This window comes from Neophocaena asiaeorientalis, unplaced genomic scaffold, assembly GCF_003031525.2.
Source record: "Neophocaena asiaeorientalis asiaeorientalis breed wild unplaced genomic scaffold, Neophocaena_asiaeorientalis_V1.1 scaffold348, whole genome shotgun sequence".
NCBI lineage: Eukaryota > Metazoa > Chordata > Mammalia > Artiodactyla > Phocoenidae > Neophocaena > Neophocaena asiaeorientalis.
Window position 1 is genome coordinate 3,363,540 of NW_020172672.1, and position 21,330 is coordinate 3,384,869.

Consider the following 21,330-nt stretch of genomic DNA (forward strand, 5'->3'; position numbering starts at 1 on the left):
AAGATGACTCCCCTATTTTTACTTCACGAATAGAAATCCATCCAGAAAAATAATTATCTCCCAAGCTCATTAAATATAATATTAGTAGTTGATGCTTTCAAAAGCCACCTATTACCTGAGTGAACATATGGTGATGATCAAAGGCTCTTGTTACCTGGCAAACATGCAATCGCTTGACAGGCTTCTGAGGATACCTTCCTGGCACCATGGCTGTTTCGCTGGGGACCGTAACATTATTTCGTAACACCACTGATAACGTACTGTTGTGCTCAGTCCAGTGTTTCATGGAATCCTCATAATAATCCTGAGAGGTGGCCCCATTTCATAGACGAGGAATTGGGCTCAGAGCAATAACATGATTTGGTCAAAGACACGGGATTCAAATAAAACCCATATTTGTCTGATCCTAAAGTCTTGTTGTTAACCATGACACGATAGTGATGAATCTGCTTAATCCCACATCTGAATTTTGTACTGAGCACTGATCGGCTGCAGACAGCATGCTGGGCTGTGAGGATACGGCGCCCAGAACTCCTGTTTTAGCCCTTAAGGATGTAGACAATGATGGTGGACCTTGAGGCTTCCCTGTTGGGCTCCAGGATCTGAAAGGTTGTGTCTACCAGAGTGATTTTGTTAACGCACCCATCCTCCGCCCCCAGTCTTGGGTGTGTGACCCAGAAGATTGACTTTCTGTTGTCTTGACGCTGTCTTTCAGTTCCACGCGCTCTCCTCTCCTCAGTCTCCCTTTCCCACCACTCCCACCTCAAGGCGGGCCTTGCACAGAACGCTGTCCGATGAGAGTATTTACAGCGGCCAGAGGGAGCACTTTTTCACCTCAAGGGCTTCACTTCTGGACCAAGCCCTGCCCAACGATGTCCTCTTCAGTAGCACCTACCCTTCTCTCCCCAAGTCTCTTCCATTGCGGAGGCCTTCTTACACCTTGGGAATGAAGTCGTTGCACGGTAAGTGCGTCTTCAGCAGCAGCTGAACAGCCCTGCTGATGATGGCCAGTGTCCGCAGACACGTGCCACTCGGTTTGCTCAAGAATGAGAATTACAGGAAGTCCTGCTTGCTTGCTCAGATTATCTGGGCTCACCACCCCTCCCTCATTCAGCCTCTCACCTGAAATCCCAGACCACAGGGATTGAGCCTCACCAGACCGCAAGAGTCATCTAGGATGCTTGGTTTATTTTTTTTTCAGTTGAGGTGTAATTGACATATAGCATTGTATTAGTTTCAGATTAAGATTTACTTTTGTAGCAGCTTTCAAATATGCAGTACGGTGTTAACAAGAGTCACCATGCTGTATATCCCCATGACTCATTTATTTTATGACTGGAAATTTGTACCTTTGACCCCCTCCAGCATCTTTCACTAGCCCCACCCTGCTTCTGGCAACCACCAGTCTGTTCTCTGTATCGGTGAGCTCAGTTTTTTTTAGAGCTCACGTGTAAGTGAGATAGATCATACAGTGTTTGTCTTTCTCTGACACTTTTCGATTAGCAGAGTGCCCGCAAGGTCCAGCCCTGTTGTTGCAAACGGCAACGTTTCGTTCTTTTTTTTAATTAATTTGTATTGGAGCATAGTTAATTTACAATGTTGGGTTAGTTTCTGCTGTACAGCAAAGTGAATCAGTTCTACATATACATATATCCATTCTTTTTTAGATTATTTTCCCATATAGGTCATTACAGAGTATTGGATGGAGTTCCCCATGCTATACAGTAGGTTCTTAGTAGTTATCTATTTTATATATAGTAGTATGTATATGTCAATCCCAATCTCCCAATTTATCCCTCTTCCTCCTTTTCCCCCTGGTAATCATAAGTTTGTTTTCTACATCTACGACTCTAAATTTTCATTCCTTTTTCATGGCAGGATAATATTCCATTGTGTGTGTGTGTCCACATTTTCTTTATGCATTCATCCATCAGTGGACACTAAGGTGGCTTCCATGTCTTGGCTATTGTAAATATGCTGCAGTGAACATGGGGGTGCACATATCTTTTTGAGTTAGTGTTTTCTATTTCCTTGGTTAAATACCCAGAAGTAGAATTGCTGCATCATATGGTAATTCTATTTTTAATTTTTTGAGGACCCTCCATACTGTTTTCCATAGTGGTTGCACCAATTTACATTCCCATGAACAGTGCACAAGGGCTCCCTTTTCTCTACATTCTTACCAACAATTGTTATTTGTTGTCTTTTTGATAATAGCCATTCAACAGTTATGAGATAACATCTCGATAGGTTTCGATTTGCATTTCCTGGATGATGAGTGATGTTGACCATCTTTTCATATACCTGTTGGCCATCTGTATGTCTTCTTTGGGAACACGTCTATTCAAATCTTCTACCCATTTTTTACTCAGATTGTTTGCTTTTTTGCTGTTGAGTTGTATGAGTTCTTTACATATTTCGGATATTAACCCCTTATCAGATATGTGATTTGCAAATATCTTCTCCCATTCGGTAGGTAGCCTTTTCATTTTTTTGATGGTTTCCTTTGCTGCACAGAAGCTTTCTAGTTTGATGTAGTACCACTTGTTTATTTTTCCTTTTGTTGCTTTTGGTGTCAGAACCAAAAAATCATCACCGAGACTTATGTCAAGGAGCTTACCATGTATGTTTTCTTCTAGGATTTTTATGGTTTCAGGTGTTACACTCAAGTCTTTAATACATTATGAGTTAACTTTTGCATATGGTATAAAATAGTGGTCCACATTCATTCTTTTGCATGTAGCTGTCCAGTTTTCCCAACACCATTTATTAAAAAGATTGTCCTTTCCCCATTGTATATTCTTTCCTCCTTTGTCATAAATTTATGGATCATATATGTGTGGGTTTATTTCTGGGCTCTCTGTTCTGTTCCATTGATGTGTGTGTCTGTTTTTATGCCAATACCATACTGTTTTATTGTACCTCTGTAATAAAATTTGAAATCAGGAAGCATGATACCTCCAGTTTTTTGGTTCTTTATCAACATTGATTTTTGGCTATTCAGGGTCTCCTATGGTTCCATACAAATGTTAGGATTGTTTCTTCTATTTCTGTAAAATATGCCATGGGAATTTTGATAGGGATTGCTTTGAATATGTTGATGGCTTCGGTGGTATGGACATTTTAACAGTATTCTAATCCGTGAGCATTGAATGTCTTCATTTATTTGTGTCTTCGTCAGTTTTTTCATTAATGTCTTGTATTTTTCAGTGTACAGGTCTTTTACCTCCTTGGTTAAATTTATTCCTAGGTGTTTTATTCTATTTTGTGTATGGGATTTTCTTAATATATCCTTTTGATAGCTTGTTGTTAGTGAATAGAAACAACAGGTTTTTTTTGTATTGATTGTGTGTCTTACAACTTTCCTGAATTCTTTGATTAGTTCTAATAGTTTTTTGGTGGAGTCTTTAAGGTTTTCTATATATGACATGTTATCTGCAAATAGTGACAGTTTTACTCCTTTTCTGATTTGGATGCCTTTTATTTATTTTTCTTGCCTAACTGCTCTGGGTAGGACTTCCAATACTATGTTGAACAAAAGTGGTGAGAGTGGGCATTCTGTCTTGTTCCTGACCTTAGAGCTTTCAGCTTTTCAAAGTTGAGCATGGCATCACCTGTGGGCTTGGGATATATGGTTTTTATTATGATGAGGTATGTTCCCTCAATACTCACTTTGTTCAGAGTTTTTATCATAAATGGATGTTGAAAATGTAAAATGCTTTTTCTGCATCTATTGAGATGATTATATGATTTTTATATTTCATTTTGTTAATGTGGTTTTTCACATTGATGAACCATCCTTACATCCCTGGAATGAAACCCACTTGAACATGGTATATGATCCTCTTAACATATTGTTGAATTAGGTTTGCTAATATTTTGTTGAGGGGTTTTGCATCCATGTTTTTAGGGATATTGGCCTATAATTTTCTTTTCTTGTGGCATCCTTGTCTGGTTTCCATATCAGGGTAATGCTGGCCTTGTAAAATGTGTTTGGAAGGGTTCCCTCCTCTTCTATTTTTCTGGAAGAGTTTGAGAAGGAATGGTATTAAATCTCCTTTGAATGTTTGGTAGAATTCATCAGTAAAGCTGTCTGAGTCCTGACTTTCATTGTTGGGAGATTTATGATTACTGATTCCATCTCCTTACTAGTAATTTGTCTGTTCAGATCTTCTATTTCTTCATGATTCAGTCTTGGTAGTTGTGTGTTCCATTTCTTTGAAGTTGTCCAGTTTGTTGGCATATGACTGTTTATAGTAGTATCTTATGATCCCTTGTATTTCTGTGGTATCAGATGTAACATCTCCTCTTTGATTTCTGATTTTGAGTCCTCTCTTTTTTTCCTGAGTGTAGCTAAAGGTTTATCAATTTCGTTTATTTTTTTTTCAAAGAACCAGCTCTTAGTTTCATTGACCTTTTCTGTTCTCTTTTTAGTCTTTCATTTATTTTGCTCTGATCTTTGTTATTTCCTTCCTTCTACTAACTGTGGGCTTCAATTCTTCTTTTCCTAGTTTCTTGAGAGGTAAAATTTGGTTTTTTGAGACCATTCTCATTCCTTGATGTAGGCATTTATTGTTATGAACTTCCCTCTTAGAATTGCTTTTGCTGCATCCCATAATTTGGTATGTTGTATTTCCATTTTCAGTTGTCTCAAAGTATTTTTTAAGTTTCTCTTGCTTTCTTCTTAGATCCATCGGTTGTTCAGTAGCATGTTGTTTGTTTAATCTCTACCTATTTGTGAATTTTCCAGTTTTCTCCTGTAATCAATTTCTGGTACATACCACTGTGGTCAGAAAAGATGTTTGATATGGTTTTAATCTTTTTAAATTTAGTAAGACTTGCTGTGGCCTAACATACGGTCTATCCTGGAGAATATCCCATATGCACCTGAGAAGAATGTGCATTCTGTTGCTTTTGAATGGAATGTTCTGTATTTCTGTTAAGACCATCAGTCTAACATGTCATTTAAGGCCAATGTTTGTTTATTGTTTTTTTGTCTGGGTGATCTATCATTTGTTGAAAGTGATGTATTAAAGTCCCCTGTTGTTGTTGTATTCCTGTCTATTCTCCTTTGAGGTCTATTAATATTTGCTTTATATAATTAGGTGCTCCTAGGTTATGTGCACAAATATTTACAAATATTATATTCTGTTGTTGAATAACCACTTTAGTATTATGTCATGATCTTTGTCTCTTACTACAGTCTTTGTCTTAAAGTCTATTTCATCTGATGTAAGTATAGCTACCCCAGCTTTCTTCTGGTTTCCTTTTGCGTGGAATATCTTTTTCCATCCCTTTGTGCGTGTCCTTACGTGTGAAGTGAATCTCTTGAAGCAACAATTAGATATATTTTTTATCCAATCACTCTATATCTTTTAATTGAAGAATTTAGTTTGTTTACATTTAAAATAATTATCGGTAACTATGTACTTGTACCATTTTGTGGTTTTCTGGATGCCTGTAGTTCCTCTGATCCTTTCTTCTTCTTTACTGTCTTCCTTTGTGGTTTGATGACTTTCTTTAGTGGCATGCTTTGGTTTCTTTATCTTTTGTGTATATACTATAGAGTTTTGCTTTGTGGTTACCATGAGGCTTACTTAAAACAACTTATAACAGTCTGTTTTAAGTTGAGAACAACTTAAATTTGAACATATTCTAAAGCTCTAACTTTTACTCCCCACCCCATTTCGTTCTTATGTAAAATTTACGTCTTTTTATCTTGCGTATCCCTTAACTTATTATAGTTATTTTTACTACTTTTGTCTTTTAACCTTCATACTAGCTTTACAAGTGGTCAGTTCACCACCTTTAGTATATATTTACCTTTTCCAGTGAGATACATACTTTAATATGTTTTCTTATTACTAATTAGCACTCTTTCTCTCTGCTTAAAGAAGTCCCTTTAATAATTCTTATAAGACCAGTGTAGTAATGAACTTCCTTAGCTTTTGCTTATCTGAAAAACTCTTATTTCTCCTTCAATTCTGAATTGACAGCTTTGCCAGGTAGAGTATTCTTTGTTGGCAGTTTTTTCCTTTCAGCACTTTGAATATATCATGCGGCGCCCCTCTGGCTTGCAAAGTTCCTCCTGAAAAATGTGCTGATAGTCTAACGGGGGGTTCCCTTCTGTGTAACAAGTTGTTCTTTTCTTCCTGCTTTTAAGATTCCCTCCTTCTCTTTTTTTTTTATTAATTAATTTATTTATTTTTGGTTAGGTTGGGTTTTTGTTGCTGCGTGCGGACTTTCTCTAGTTGTGGTGCACAGGCTTCTCATTGTGGTGGCTTCTCTTGCTGCAGAGCACGGCCTCTAGGCACACGGGCTTCAGTGGTTGTGGCTCGCAGGCTCAGTAGTTGTGGCACATGGGCTTAGTTGCTCCGCGACATGTGGGATCTTCCCAGACCAGGGCTCGAACCCGAGTCCCCTGCATTGGCAGGCAGATTCTTAACCACTGCACCACCAGGGAAGTCCCTCTCCTTCTCTTTAACTGTTGGCATTTTAATTATGTGTTTTGGTGTGGTTTTCTTCGGGTTCATCTTTTTTGGAACTCTCTGGACTTCATGGATCTAGATATCTGTTTCCTTGCCTTGGTTAGGGAAGTTTTCAGCCATTATTTCTTCAAATAAGTTTTCTGCCCTTTCTCTCTTCTCCTCCTGGGACCCCTGATGTTGCCCCATATGTCCCTTAAGCTTTCTTCCCTGTTTTTCGTTCTTTTTTCCTTTTGCCTCTCTGATTGACTGAATTCCTCTACCCTATGTTAGACTTCACCGATCCTTTCTTCTGCTTCATCTAGTCTGCTGTTGAGCCCCTCTAGTGTATTTTTCAGTTCAGCTACTGTATTCTTCAGCTCTGTGACTTCTGTTTGGTACTCTCTTTGACGTTCTGTGTCTTTGTGGAAGTTCTCACCGTGTTCATCCTTTCTTCTCTCAAGCTTCGTGAACATCTTTATGGCCATCATTTTTAACTCTTTATCTGGTAAGTTACTTATCTTCATTTCATTGAGAATTTTTCCTAAGATTTTTCTTGTGTTTTTCATTTGGAACATTTTCCTTTGTTTCTCCGTCCTCCTTGATGCTGTGTTTGTTTCTACGTATTAGGTAAAACAGCCACCTCTCCCAGCTTTGATGGAGTGGCCTCATGTAGAGGATGAACGGTGTCTTCCTACCCTGCCCTAGCTCTCGGTTGTCTCTCAAACTTTTGTGATTGTCCAAGCAGCCTAGTTTATTTTTAAGAGCCTCCAGTAGCTGAGGGTGTGACAAGACCTGTCAGTGTCTCCAAGGGATGGATCTCAGTCATCACTTAGATTCAGTCATCACTTAGATCTCAGTCATCACTTAGATTGGAAACCGGAATCTCAGGCAGCAGCTTTTAAAGTATGCACATATGTACAGTCCTATGGGACCACAAGTATAAGCACCACCCCACCACCACCACCACCAGTGACCTGGAGGTGTCTGCCGGGTGGCAGTCATAAGTACTGGGGCACCACATGTATGTATAAGCACCTTTCTGGAGATGCCTATGAGCTGAGTGAGGCAGATGGAGAACACAAAGATTGTGTCCACAGGCCTGTGTTCCCTGAGAGCATCTTGTAGGCCTCTAAATGTGCCAAAACAGAAGGCTATGCCTGTGGCCAAAGCTCCAGGACAAGCGAATAGGACTCCTTCACAGAAAGACTGGGGTGTGTTTCAGTCTGCTGCCTGGCAGTGCCCTGGGGGGGTGGTAGCCTTCCAAGAACTGCCTCTTCAGGTGTTAGAGTCCCATGGGGCCCAGAAACATGAGCTCCTCTTGGGCTCCAGAGCCCAAGGGGCAGCCACTGTGCAGCAGCCACAAAACTGGGGCTCCTGATGTGGTAAAAGCTCTCCCTTGGGATGCTTGTTAAAGATAGAGATTTCCAGACCTCACCGAAGACCTGCTGAATTTGAATACAAAAGTGTGGTTTGTATTGTATTTTTTACCAAACATCCCAGCTGCTGTTAGGATTGGGCAAATTTGGCTAACACCAGATCATTTATTTCTTAGAGAATTTTATCCACTGGCTTCCCTGAGCCACAGCATTGTTCTGTCTTTCCCAGCTGTGAGAATATTAGCTGTGATGTCGGTCAGTCACTTGTTGACTCATTCATTCATCGAGTGAGTGAGTATTATTTAGGAAAAGGCTTATTGATGCCGGGCACCTCCGTATTCTTCCCTTTGATTCATAAATGCCTTGTTCCTCCATCACCTTACTTGATCCCAGTTTTATTAAGGGCCATATTCAGGGACCAAAAAAAATTGCTTTTTTTCTTTCTCCTCTGTCCAGCTCCATTCCAGGGTTCTGCAGCTACCCTCCCACTATTGCCCAGCACAGCAGATACCTATTATGGAACCCGTGTGCCTGCTTATCATACATACGGCTGTAACCGCACCTCCCTTCTGCCCTTTTTCCTTCAGGGAACTGTGCAGCTTTATCTCTCTCTATGTCCATTTATACCCAATTTCTTTTCCTTCTGCTTCTTCTCTGAAGCAGTGTTTTCTTTAAATCTCCTGCCTTCCTAGTTTGCTTTCTCCCTGCATCTTTTCTGAGCTTTCAACCCACTCCCATGACTGTTCCTCCATCATCTCCATCCTGCTTCCTACACAGTTCCCTTCTCCCCTTCTCCCCTGTGGCAGACATCACTCAAGAATCACATCAGCTTCCCCCTCCTCCCTCTTTATAAGAGGTTCAACTATGGCTTGAACCTGATTTCTCTTTGCTCTGAAAGGTCACTGTCTATGAACCAAAGCTGACACATGAAATGACCACTTTTTACCATCTGGACTCTAAAAACCACCTCCTAGTTGTGCCCTAAATAGTAGGCTTTTTTTCTCCCCTTCTCTCTCTGCGTTGGGACCACTCTCCCTGCACTCCATTCCTCTTACAACTTCCTGCCTACCTTGAATGTTTCTTTCACTTCCCCATTTTTTTTTAACCTTTATAGGGATAAAAATAAACCCTCTGTGAAAGCCTGTCTGCATGTGTCATGTCACAGTAGGCCCTGCTTTTTGGAAGCTCACATACTAAGAGAACAGCCCGGAAATCTGCCCCCCTCACACCTTCCCTGTGAAGCCTGTGGCTGAAGGCCTGGCACTGAGGGAGGGAAGGAGCGGGCCACCCTCTCCCAGCTCCTTCCATCACCTCTTCTTGCTTTCCTAAAAGTCAGGCAGCAACCACAGTGATCCCACGCCCTAAACTGAGCAGTCCTTGGGGGGCTGATCCCTACGCCTTGGCCTCGTTGGTGTGATCACCACTGAGATACTGAGATGTGTTTGGGGAATGGGCGACTTCTTTTTTTTCAAAGTGGAAATTTGGGCCCCAGAGATAAAAGGGCAGAAGGGTGGTTGTGTGTAACACACAAAACTGTCTGTTCCAAAGAATCTGAAAACGAAAAATATATATATATGTACTGAATCACTTTGCTGTACATCAGAAACTAACCCAACATTGTAAATCATTCCAACTACTTACCCTTGGTGGGAGCAAGTTTAGATACAGCTGAGCCTTTAATATCAGGCAACATTTGTTGATGTCCATTTACTCATAATTTTGCTAATGTTAAGCACATTACTAACTGCACTTCAGACCGGTTCTTTACGTAATTTGAAAGGGAAAGCAAGCACTAAATGTTCTCTGGTTTATAGGCTATCATAATTGACAAAACTTTTTAATTCACAGTTATTTCCGGAGTCGCTTAGAGATTTTAACTGAGAAGTTCACTTTCAGCTTTGTGTTTGCATGAGTTTTAGTGTTACAGTCACATTGTGCGGGTGACCCTCCTCATGGAGGCACGTGCTCTGCTCTCATTTCTGCCCCAGCTGCTGCCCCATCGAGAGCATCTTCGTTTCCTGAGCTACGTTTCCCTCTCTCCTCCACCTATATGAACCTCAGTGGTAGCAGCACGCCCTCCACTGCACAGAGGGGCTCATTTCACCCATTCCTCCCGTCCCCAGGATAAGCAGAGATGAGCTGTTACTGTAGTTTAATATTTGTATTTTAAAAAATTGTCACCTTAGAAGGGGCTTGGGATGTTGGGCTGCTGTAAATCGAAAACTGTACAGGTTTCTGGTAATTGACTATACTGCTGAACTGAATGAATAAGCATTTCCAGAACTCTGATGGAAAACTGATGAATTCATAGAAGTGCAAACAAAAGATCAAGATGAAAAAAAATTAATCACATGGGACTGAGTGAACTGATGAGGATGGTTATAATTTCTGTGACTTTCTGTTTGAATTTAAAAAAAAAAACAAAATGATCTTCCCAATGAACAAAGTTTACTACATCACTTCCCAGCTGAGTATCTCTCAGTGTCTTTTTGTCCTCACTGGAAGTATGATTCTTACTGTGCTGGTAAACATTTAACAATCAGCTCCTGGAAGGAGGCACAGGCCCTGACTTGCAGCACTTGTCAGTTATTGTGGTGTAGATATACTCCTACCTCAGCTGATTTCAGGTTACCAAAGTGATGTCACTGAAGGCAAACTGGGAAGAGATGTATACAGATACACTTCTGTATAGAGTTTCCACCATATAGATACCTCCACAACATAGAAAATAGCAAAAAAAATGTAATCAACCAGTGATGGGTCTTGAGTACCATCTTTTTAAAATATGATTTATTTAGTCGTAAGTTTACATAATTGAATTTTTTTTAAGTTTTTTTGATGTGGACCATTTCTTTTTGTCTTTCTACATTTTTACACTTAAGATTATAAACTCATTTATCAACTATCTTCCTTTTCTATATTATTCTTGGCACTCAACTAAGACTGCTGAAGTCTATCGTACCTTGTATTTTTACATTCTCAAATAAGAACTTAAGATTATAAGATGTGCGTTAAAAAAACAAAAAAAAAGAAAACTGATGCCAAGTGTTGCTTAGCGTGTCCTTGGGAAGGAAGAGGATGCCAACACCAGTTAACCTGTGTTAACTCTGCTGGGTGACCCAGCACTCACTTTCACGTGCTCTGATTTGGTTCTCACACCACCCTGGATACATCCAGCTGCAGAAACCAGTGGGCCGTTTCTGGGATACAGGACAGACATGGGCCAGGGATGTCCCTCACCAGTCCCAGGGATGCAGGGAGTCCACATGGAGGGCAGTCAGATCCCAGGTTCCAGTGCAGTTAAAAATAAGCTTTACTATCCCCTCAAACAAGCATCACCAAGCCTCCCTGGCCTGGCTGCAAAACCCACCTCTCTTGAAGTAGGTCCCTTCACCCCAGCCTGAATCTCTCGACTCTGCGAGGAAACACGAGGAGCTGCCCTGGGTCCCACTGTAGACAAGCAGCTCCTGCCAAAGCAGACACATTGCCTCGGTGCAGGACTGACTTTTCCAAGACTCACCCCACTAGAAATGGGACAGTGGGAGGTTATACAAAAGTGAATTAAGGTTGGAGGAAGTCAATTCCCAGTTCGACTCAGCTTTAGAATGACCACTAACGGCCTCTTAGACTAGAAACTGATTCCAGGTAACAAATGACTTACAAATATATTGTAACAGAAAATGGGTAAAACTTTGAGTGGTTCTCCTGTGGGCGTGAGAAGCATCTTATCCCTTGTCCCTTCCTGCAGGAGAGTTCTCGGCCTCGGACAGCTCCCTCAATGACATCCAGGAGACCCAAAGGCCGCCCATGCCCGACCCCGGCCTCATGCCCCTGCCCGACGCTGCTGCGGATTTGGATTGGTCCAACCTGGTGGATGCTGCCAAGGCATATGAGGGTGAGTCTACTGATGGTCCAGGCTGGGCCACACTGAGGTCGTGGGCAGTGTGAGTGCTCTGGACACACTGACAACACACGCATTTTACCATCACAGCCAGAAACCAGTTGAGCTAACAGTTCTTGAGCACTTGGTAGGGGCCCCCACTGTCAGATTTAATCAGGTGGAACCCAGTGTTTCCTCTACATAGGAATTCGTCACACGGATGCCTCGCCTCCCTGTATCTGAGAAGGGCAGAGTGCAGGGGAATCCCAACTGTCACTTGAATGAAAACAGCACGTGTCCGGGAGAGTTTTTTATCACGTCGTGAAGACGTCATTGCTCAACGCACAGTTGGATCTGTTAGGATGCTTGTCCTGCTTGACCCGGCCCCAGGCTCCTTCCTCTGCTCTTCTCACTCATCTCTCGGGTGTGTGGTAGCAGGTGTGCTTTCTACGTGCTTTGTTCCTACGTCAACCCACTTGCTGTGTGCTTGCGTTAAGCCAGTGGTCCTTCAACGCAGGCCCTTAGACTAGTGCTGACCTGCTCTGCTGAAACAGAAAAAAACTAAAAGTATTGCTGTGTGTGTTGACATGAGGTTTTCAGAGGTCTTTTTTTGATAGACTGACTCTGAGGTTGCCCTTCCCAATTTTTTGATGCTAAAATGGTCTTTGTAAAATGATGGTGCTAGCAGATGATTGGTTTTGAGGTTTTTGTTTTATTGCCCTTACTTGGAAGGATTGAAAGTTGCTCTTCAGTCAAGCTCCAGTTTGGGGGAGCCAATTGCCTAGGCCATGGAATTCAGAAGTCAGACAACCACAGAGCAGTGAATCCCCATTTTAGCTGATGGCAATTCCCCAGGACTAACTTGATTATAAATTTCAATGTGTTGGTCACTCTCCTTCATATAAAATCACAGTTTTGTTTTTTGTTTTGATTTTTATTGGAGTATAGTTGATTTACAATGTTGTGTTAGTTTCAGGTATACAGCAAAATGAATCAGTTCTACATATACATATACCCATTCTTTTTTTGATTCTTTTCCCATATAGGACATTACAGAGTATTGAGTTCCCTCCTACTGTGCCATACAGTAGGTCCTTGTTAGTTATCTGTTTTATATATAGTAGTGTGTACATATCCCCATATCTTCATGTCCGTTCTCTAGTAGGACTGTGGCTTTATTCCTGTCTTACCCATAGGTTCTTCATGACATTTTTTACTTTTGGGTTCGTTTATGGTTTCCTTTGCTGTGCAAAAGCTTTGAGGTTTCATTAGGTCCCATTTGTTTATTTTTGTTTTTATTTCCATTTCTCTAGGAGGTGGGTCAAAAAGGATCTTGCTGTGGTTTATGTCATAGAGTGTTCTGCCTGTGTTTTCCTCCTATGTTTTCCTCCTAAGAGTTTGATAGTTTCTGGCCTTACATTTAGGTCTGTTATCCATTTTGAGCTTATTTTTGTGTATGGTGTTAGGGAGTCATCTAATCTCATACTTTTAAAAGAGCCTTTCCTCCACACAGCTCAGAATAAAAGGGAGAAAAAGTAGAGAGAATTAGTAGAAGTAGGAAGGAAGGAAGGAAGGAAGAAGGGAGGAAAGAAAGGAGGGGGGGAGGGATGGTGGGAGGAAGGAAGGAGGGAAGGAAGGAAAAAAGAAAGAAAGCAAGATAAAGTAAAATAAAATAGAGTAAAATATAATAAAGTTATTAAATTAAAAAATAATTATTAAGAAAAAAACGTTTAAAAAAAGGACGGATAGAACCTTAGGACAAATGGTCGAAGCAAAGCTGTACAGACAAAATCTCACACAGAAGCGTACACATACACACTCACAAAAAGAGGAAAAGGGGAAAAAATCATAAATCTTGCTCTCAAAGTCCACCTCCTCAATTTGGGGTGATTCGCTGTCTATTCATGTAGTCCACAGATGCAGGGTACATCAAGTTGATTGTGGAGCTTTAATCCCCTGCTCCTGAGGCTACTGGGAGAGATTTCCCTTTCTCTTCTTTGCTCTCACAGCTCCCAGGGGCTCAGCTTTGAATTTGGCCCCACCTCTGCGTGTAGGTCGCCGGAGGGCATCTGTTTTTTGCTCAGACAGGACGGGGTTAAAGGAGCCGCTGCTCTGGGGGCTCTGGCTCACTCAGGCCGGGGTGCAGGGAGGGGCACGGAGTGTGGGGGGGAGGCCTGCAGTGGCAGAGGCCGACGTGACTTTGCAACAGCCTGAGGCGCGCCGTGCGTTCTCCCGGGTAAGTTGTCTCTGGATCCTGGGAACCCGGCAGTGACGGGCTGCATAGGCTCCCGGGAGGGGCGGTGTGGATAGTGACCTGTGGTCGCACACAGGCTTCTTGGTGGCAGCAGCAGCGGCCTTAGCGTCTCATGCCTGCCCCTGGGGTCCGTGCTGATAGCCACGGCTCATGCCCGTCTCTGGCGCTCCTTTAAGCAGCGCTCTTAATCCCCTCTCCTTGCACACCAGGAAACAAAGAGGGAAGAAAGAGTCTCTTGCCTCTTGGGCAGCTCCAGACCTTTTCCCGGACTCCCTCCCGGGTAGCTGTGGTGCACTAAACCCCTGCAGGCTGTGTTCACGCCACCAACCCCCAGTCCTCTCCCTGCGCTCCGACCAAAGCCTGAGCCTCAGCTCGCAGCCCCACCCGCCCCCGTGGGTGAGCAGACAAGCCTCTCGGGCTGGTGAGTGCCGGTCGGCGCCAATCCTCTGTGCAGGAGTCTCTGCGCTTTGCCCTCCTCACCCGTTGCTGCGCTCTCCTCCGCGGCTTCGAAGCTTCCCCCCGCCGCAACCCGCAGTCTCTGCCCGCGAAGGGGCTTCTAGTATGTGGAAACCTTTCCTCCTTCACAGCTCCCTCCCACTGGTGCAGGTCCCGTCCCTATTCTTTTGTCTCTGTTTTTTCTTTTTTCTTTTGCCCTACCCAGGTACGTGGGGAGTTTCTTGCCTTTTGGGAGGTCTGAGGTCTTCTGCCAGCATTCAGTAGGTGTTCTGTAGTTGTTCCACATGTAGATGTATTTCTGGTGTATCTGTGGGGAAGAAGGTGGTCTCCGCGTCTTACTCTTCTGCCATCTTCCCCTCGTTCTCCCTCCATAAGTTTGTTTTCTACATCTGTAACTCTACTTCTGTTTTGTAGATAAGTTTATTAGTACCCTTTTTTTAGATTCCACATATAAGTGATATCACATGATGTTTGTCTTTCTCTGACTTACTTCACTCAGTATGACAATCTCTAGGTCCATCCATGTTGCTGCAAAGAAGTTTTGGTTTTTCAGTGGGAGATTTTTTTTTTAATTTGATTTTGTTTCTTGGCTCAAGCCTGAAGTCTGTGTATTTTGAAACAGAGGTGGTGTGGGCCTAGGCTAAAGCCCACCAAGGTGGCCAGGAGTCTTAGGGAAAACATACTTGAGGAAGCCTCAAGAAGCTTAGTACTAGCTCTTTAATGTGCTTTATGTTGTCACTGAGTGGAAAGCATCGGTCTGGGAATTTGGCATGAGGCCTGTTTCCAGGGAAACAATAGAATGGTACTTTTATGAGCAAGGGAAAAGCTGGAATAGAAGCTGAGTCACAACAACTGTTTTTAAAAGAGAAATTACAATGTTACTATCCTCTTCCAGCTAAAACAGTAAAAAAATGTTCCTACAAGGTTTGGGAGATAAGGTTTCCGATGCATTCCTGCCCCTTGATTAGATCTGACTGTGCATGTAGGCCATTTCTTTTAGAAATGGAGGGCCCCCATAGAGAGGGCCCAGGATCCAGTTCCAAAATACTGAATGGTTTCTTCTCTCCGTTTCAGTCCAGAGAGCCTCGTTCTTTGCTGCTAGTGACGAAAACCATCGCCCTCTGAGTGCTGCATCCAACAATGACCAGCTTGAAGAGCAGGCTCTGGCCCAGATGAAGTCTTACAGCAGGTTAGTCATCCAGTGGCGAGGGTACCACTCCACACCACACATCACCTCCACTAGTGACAGACCGCAGGTGTGGGGAAGAGGCGATGGAGGCCACATGTATCAGCTGAACGAAGCTCATCACTCCGGTGCCAGACACTTCGCTTTTTGTTCGAGTGCTTTGTAACCAAATACTCTAAACACCATGAAACTGTTCTTGATGGCTTAAAAGTCATCATTATGAATATTCATTATTTTTTAATGCTGTAGTACCTTTATGTCCTCGGGGTTTATTAGGTAAGGCAAGAGAAATCATTTGCTGAACATCCTCGGACTCCTATGCGTTTAGTCCTTGAGTCTGCCGGTTTTGAAGCTGTCAGTTGGTCATGCTTGTAAATGTGCCTGCGTCGTAGCAGCTCCCAACGTTCTGCTTCAGACCTACATTAGAACTGGGTCACCAGGCTAGGTAAGATGTACGTAAGATAAGAAGTTAAAAGATAAAAGCAGTAGCTGAGTTAAGGGTATGGACTCTGACTTCTACTTAACTATGTAGAGGCTGACTTTTCCATTTCCCCCTCAGTTTCAAATGGTGAGGTTGTTGGATAAATGTGTGATGTTCCTATATATTAAAGCATCCCAGCAGTCAGCCGTGGACACGTAGTAAGCCCTCCCTCATGGAGAATAATTTCATCAATTTGCAATCTCTTAAAACCTTTTGATGATGGGTAAGAATCCAGGTATCTAGAAAACTTGGTCAGAAACAGCCAGTAACGGGAAGAGTGAGGTTGGCGTAGGTTTGCACAGATATACCGGCGACTTGTGCTTGAAGACTTCTGAAGCAAGTCTGTAAGGAAACCCTCTTCAAGAGGAAGTATAAGAGCAATGGATCGTTTGTTGTGAGTGTAACAGATGCTGCATTTATCCTATCGTTGGGACAGTTGGGGAAGGAAAGAGGCAGTTAGTTTGGCTGTTGAGAACTTTTTTTAAAATTGCAGAGTCGAGGGGAGAGCCCCAAATGTCCCTTTTTAGGATGAAGAGAAGTCTGAGTGAGCAAAGACTGTTCTCCTGAGAAAGGCTTATTAAGCGGCTCCTAAATCTTTGTAGAAGCTTAAGATGAGTGTGGATGAGCAAATGCAAATGGGGTTAAATATGTTCTTAGAGATTATCAGTGCACTCACAGTCACAGAATTCATTTTGCAGACCTTCAGAAGTCAAGAGACGCCACAGAGAGTTACTAACAGCCTGCAGTGGCTGCGTCAGCCCTGCCAGGAGCGGGGACTGTGGACTCAACGGCTTGTGAAGGACAGCCCTGCCCCCATCCCCAGCCTCAGTGTTTTCTGTTCAACACCACTCTTATTCTGTCACATCCTTGGCCTTCAACCCATCCAAACCTGACCTACTTGTGAGGTGCGGTGGATTGCAGCTGACCACTTCCCTTTTAAAATCCATTCACTGTCAGCTTTTAATTGGTCGTCCTGTCTTTCTTAGAAGTGAGGAGGTCATTATCATTCCATTTTATTTACAGCCTTGTGACACTCCATGCCACTGTGGGCTTGCTGTAGACCTAGAATTAGCAGTAGACGTTGACACAGCTTATTTTAGGTCAGGAATTCCAACTTGAACTTTGATTTTTAAAGTAAAGAATACCTTTTATTTCATGACGCCAAGAGTTCAGAGTCACCACCTCTTCCCCTTGACCTCTGGAGAGAGGCAGCTGCCATTTGGCTCCATGGAAGCCTTCAGATTCTTGGTTGTGTGAGGCTGAGGTTGTGTTTCTGGCTAGAACTCACCTGGAAACTTTTTGGAGCTTGAATGAAACTTTTTGGAGCTTGAATTCAAGTAGAGGAGAGTCTGGGAGGGAGAGTTGACAGGTCTTCAGCCCCTGCCAAGCTGTGTCATCTGTCCAGCTGGTTACATGGCCTTCTCGTCCTCTAACTGCCCTTCCTTTTGATGCTCCACTGGCATGGCATTTTTAGCACTTAAATGAGATGGGAGAAAATAAAATTGTGGGCCTTAGAGTTTGCTGGTCATAATAGCGAAGAGCTTAAGACGTTAAGGTTGGACTGAGAAGCCTTCTGAAAGATGTAGCCTTATTTTTTTTAATATTTGAAGATATTTAAACTAGTCTAAGTTAAGACGTGGGCCCGATGACGACTTAGTCGCCACTGGGTGAGTGGCCACAGGCTTTACTTACTTGGGTTGCCCCAAGGTAGAGCCTGCCCTAACCCTCCCCCAGCCAACATGCACGCACAGAGGAGTAACTCTCCTCTTCTTAGAGCCTCTAAAGAGATACTCATTTCACTGTTCGACAGTTGTGTCTGCCAGGAAGTTCTTCCTGTGCTGCCAAAGAGACCATTTTCACTTATTGTCCTGTATTGTCACAAAGATGCAGCATCTTAAAGGAAGCCATTGATTGGCTGTAGTTCACACTTGTATTACCTTCTGTTAGGACTGCCATTTTCTTTTTTAAAATGAAAATGCACGGTTGTGTCGCCATACTGAGTCATTTGACATTGAAAACCATTTGGTAAACTCAGGCGCCTCCTTAAAAAAAAAAAAATGCCAAACAAAGCCAGCCATGGAGGCTCCGGCCAGCAAGGTCTTTTGTTTCTTGTTCCCAGCAGTAAAAATTCCTCTCCCACTCTGGCTTCTAAAGTGGACCAGCTGGAAGGTATGCTGAAGTTGCTTCGAGAAGATCTGAAGAAGGTAAACCATATTCTCAAAGCAGGTCACCCAGTCCACGCAAGCTGCCCTTGAACTGTGAGAGCCCTTTGGCAGCAGTTTGTTAGTGGAATAAATGTGGTGGTTTTCCCTGCTTTCTCCGTACACATGTTTAGGGAGCTGCTTAGAGCTTGGTTCCCACTGACACACATAGTGCAAGAAAGCTTTCATTGTCACACGCACAGAAAAAGCGTTCCCTTTTTTGTGAGCGCCTTTAGACCTCAGCCAGCCCTCTCCCAGCCTCCCCACCCCTGGTCCATAGCCCAGACCCACGTGTCCTCACTGCTATTCAGGCTCTTGCACCAAAAGAATTAGATGCTGTTTGTTTCTTCAGTGGCTTTATATTAACACAGGAGCCCCCAGAGCAATCGTCTAAAATGTAAGACAGCCCTTATAGACAGCTGTTTAGTGGAATGAAGGAGGGAAGTGGGTGAAGGGCGCACGCAGAGCCACAGCCACTCGTGGCGGCTGGGCAGGGTGAGGCCACCCTCTTAGTTCTTTCCTGCTCTGCTCGCCCTCCCAGGAAAAAGAAGACAAAGCTCACCTTCAGGCGGAGGTTCAGCACTTGCGAGAGGACAACCTGAGGCTGCAGGAGGAATCCCAGAACGCCTCCGACAAGCTGAAGAAGTTCACGGAGTGGGTCTTCAACACCATCGACATGAGCTAGGCCAGGAGGGGGCGCCGCAGGGGCGCGCACCCCTTAGTGCCGCCAGGAAGGCATCCTCCGAGCTCCCGCCCCAGCTCCCAACTTTGCCCCCTTTAGGGGAGCGCACAACACAACAATTGCAGATCAACAATCATTATCTGCCTTTTGTAGAAAAGAAAAAGAAAAAGGTAAATAAAAATTTTAAAAAGTAAAATAAAAGTTTAACTGCTAAAATGTGAATGTCTTTATTTTTTTGCACAATATCTTTATCTGTTATGTATTTAAAAAGAAACTGGGGCTAGGACCAGGGTTCCCCCCACTGGCCCATCTGCCTCTATTGCCATCAGCTCTTTCTTATCTATTTCAGGTAACCCAAGCTTTCCCTCAGTATCCTGACAAATGTCATTATTCCTAGGAAGACAATAAAGTTTTTAAAAACTGTTTATTTGGGGAGGGGGATTTTCTTACCTTCGTTCCTAAAATGCCTGGGGAGGGAGGTGCTTTGAGAAAATGCCTACCTCCCTCGAATGGCTTGTGCATGAGCTAGTGATGTCTGTCCCTATCTTACAGAGATGATGAGCAGGAACGGGGTTACTTGTCAATAACAAATCAGTGAACCAGAGAGAGGCAGAGACGGAGGCTGTGGGCCACACCCCTTTCCCATCCTGCATTATGACATCACTACTTCTTCCTTTCCCTGGGAAAATGGTCCCAGGTGCTGTGTGCTCCTCTGAGCTGGAGCCCTTTTTGTTTGGCTTAAGTCAGTCCCTCTAAAGTGGGATCAGCCTTTCTGTAGCCTCCTGGCTCCAAACAGTAATTGGTTTCAGAATTCCTCCAAACTAAAAATCATATGATTTATATGCATTTTGGTCAAAAGTAGAGTTTTTGTTTGAGATTTTTAAAGATAGCAGTGTGGCAAAATTGTATTTTTAGCTTTTGCTCAAAATGATCTTATTAATAAATTCGTAAATCCTTCTCTCCAAAGCAAGACTTCACCAGTATTTGTAACTAGGAAAAGTGAATGTTAAATTGTGAACTTTAATACTTACTTGTTAGGAGCAATGACTGTGATCATGGAATGGCCTTTTGAGACCTGCATGTCCCAGTGTACAATTTCAGCCCAGCATTTTCTGCATCCTTGTGTGGCATCCAAAGGATTCTGCTGCAGAAATGATTGACGTGCTATTTTTCCTGTCTAGTGATGCAGCTGCTTTGGGCCCCTGGCCATTGTTCCAAGGCTCTCAGTCCTGCACAGAACAGAGAAACTGGGTCACTAGTGTTGAGAGGCCCCAGGGGAGCTCCTGGTGGCCTTGTTTCTTGCCTTCACAATTGTCACTAAATTACCACCTGTGCCCCTTCAGTGGTAACTCTGGTCTAAGGGAACGTTCAGCTGTCCAGTGGCACCTGCTCAGAAGTTCCCTGCCCCAAGTAATCTCAGCCCATTCCTCTCTCCATCCCTGAAAGAAACGGGATGGATTTTCCTCTCTTCTCCCCCGCACCCCCATCACTAGACTTCTGTGCTACAGTTTCGTTCACGATTGTGATTTCTCCATGGGATTTTTTTTTTTTTTTTCTGGTGACATTTCTGTCATGGAAATAGGAAGATTTCGGAGTGCTCTGTAAAGATCTCAGTTGTCTGTCTCTTTCTCTCTTTGACGTGTATGAAGGAGATTGTACATTGCCTGATATCTCTTTGTAAATGAGAAATACTGCTAACATCCAAGCATTCTGAAGTCTTGCTTATCCTTCTGAGTTTAGTTTTTATTTTGTTTTACATTTTGTTTGGGGACTTGGGGCAAGCTATTTATTAGAGTTTTGCAACAGAGTTCTTGTTTGAAGCCTTTAAAGACTACTTGTAAAATTCAAATAATAAAATTCATTTTAAACACTCTTTTAAAACACTTTGGTATTATTGCTTGAGGTTTTCTTATTTATTTATTTTTCTTTTCTTTTCCTTCTCTTTTCTTAACATCTTCACTGGAGCACAACCGCTCCACAGTGGTCTGTTAGCCTCTGCTACACAACAAAGCGAATCAGCTATACACACACATACGCCCCCATATCTCCTCCCTCCCGTGCCCTGCGCCCCCCCACCCTTCCCATCCCACCCCTCTAGGTGGTCACAGAGCACTGAGCTGATCTCCCTGTGCTACGCGGCTGCTTCCCACTAGCTATCTATTTTACATTTTGTAGTGTATCTATGTCCGTGCCACTCTCTCACTTCATCCCAGTTTACCCTTCCCCCTCCCCGTGTCCTCAAGTCCATTCTCTTTCTTATTTGAAAGAGCACCCAGTAACTCATTGACCCTCCTTGTGTCCTTATTTTTCCATCAGACTCCATTAACACCCAAGATGATCCCTGAAA

At 43.2% G+C, this 21,330-nt stretch overlaps 1 protein-coding gene across 10 annotated transcripts in view; it reads left to right on the forward strand.

The window, feature by feature from the left end:
- Nucleotides 1-20,856, forward strand: part of SIPA1L1 (signal induced proliferation associated 1 like 1) — a 361,579-nt gene extending 340,723 nt beyond the window's left edge. For 9 of the 10 annotated variants that reach the window (XM_024739668.1, XM_024739676.1, XM_024739672.1 and 6 more), the window contains 5 exons: nt 716-962; nt 11,592-11,738; nt 15,508-15,622; nt 18,220-18,304; nt 18,843-20,856. In XM_024739668.1, the coding sequence (XP_024595436.1) occupies nt 716-962; nt 11,592-11,738; nt 15,508-15,622; nt 18,220-18,304; nt 18,843-18,986 (738 nt within the window). In that variant the 3' untranslated portion in view covers nt 18,987-20,856. The remainder of the gene's footprint in view (nt 1-715; nt 963-11,591; nt 11,739-15,507; nt 15,623-18,219; nt 18,305-18,842) is intronic. The other variant, XM_024739674.1, reaches the window with a different exon arrangement.
- Nucleotides 20,857-21,330: the final 474 nt, after the last annotated feature.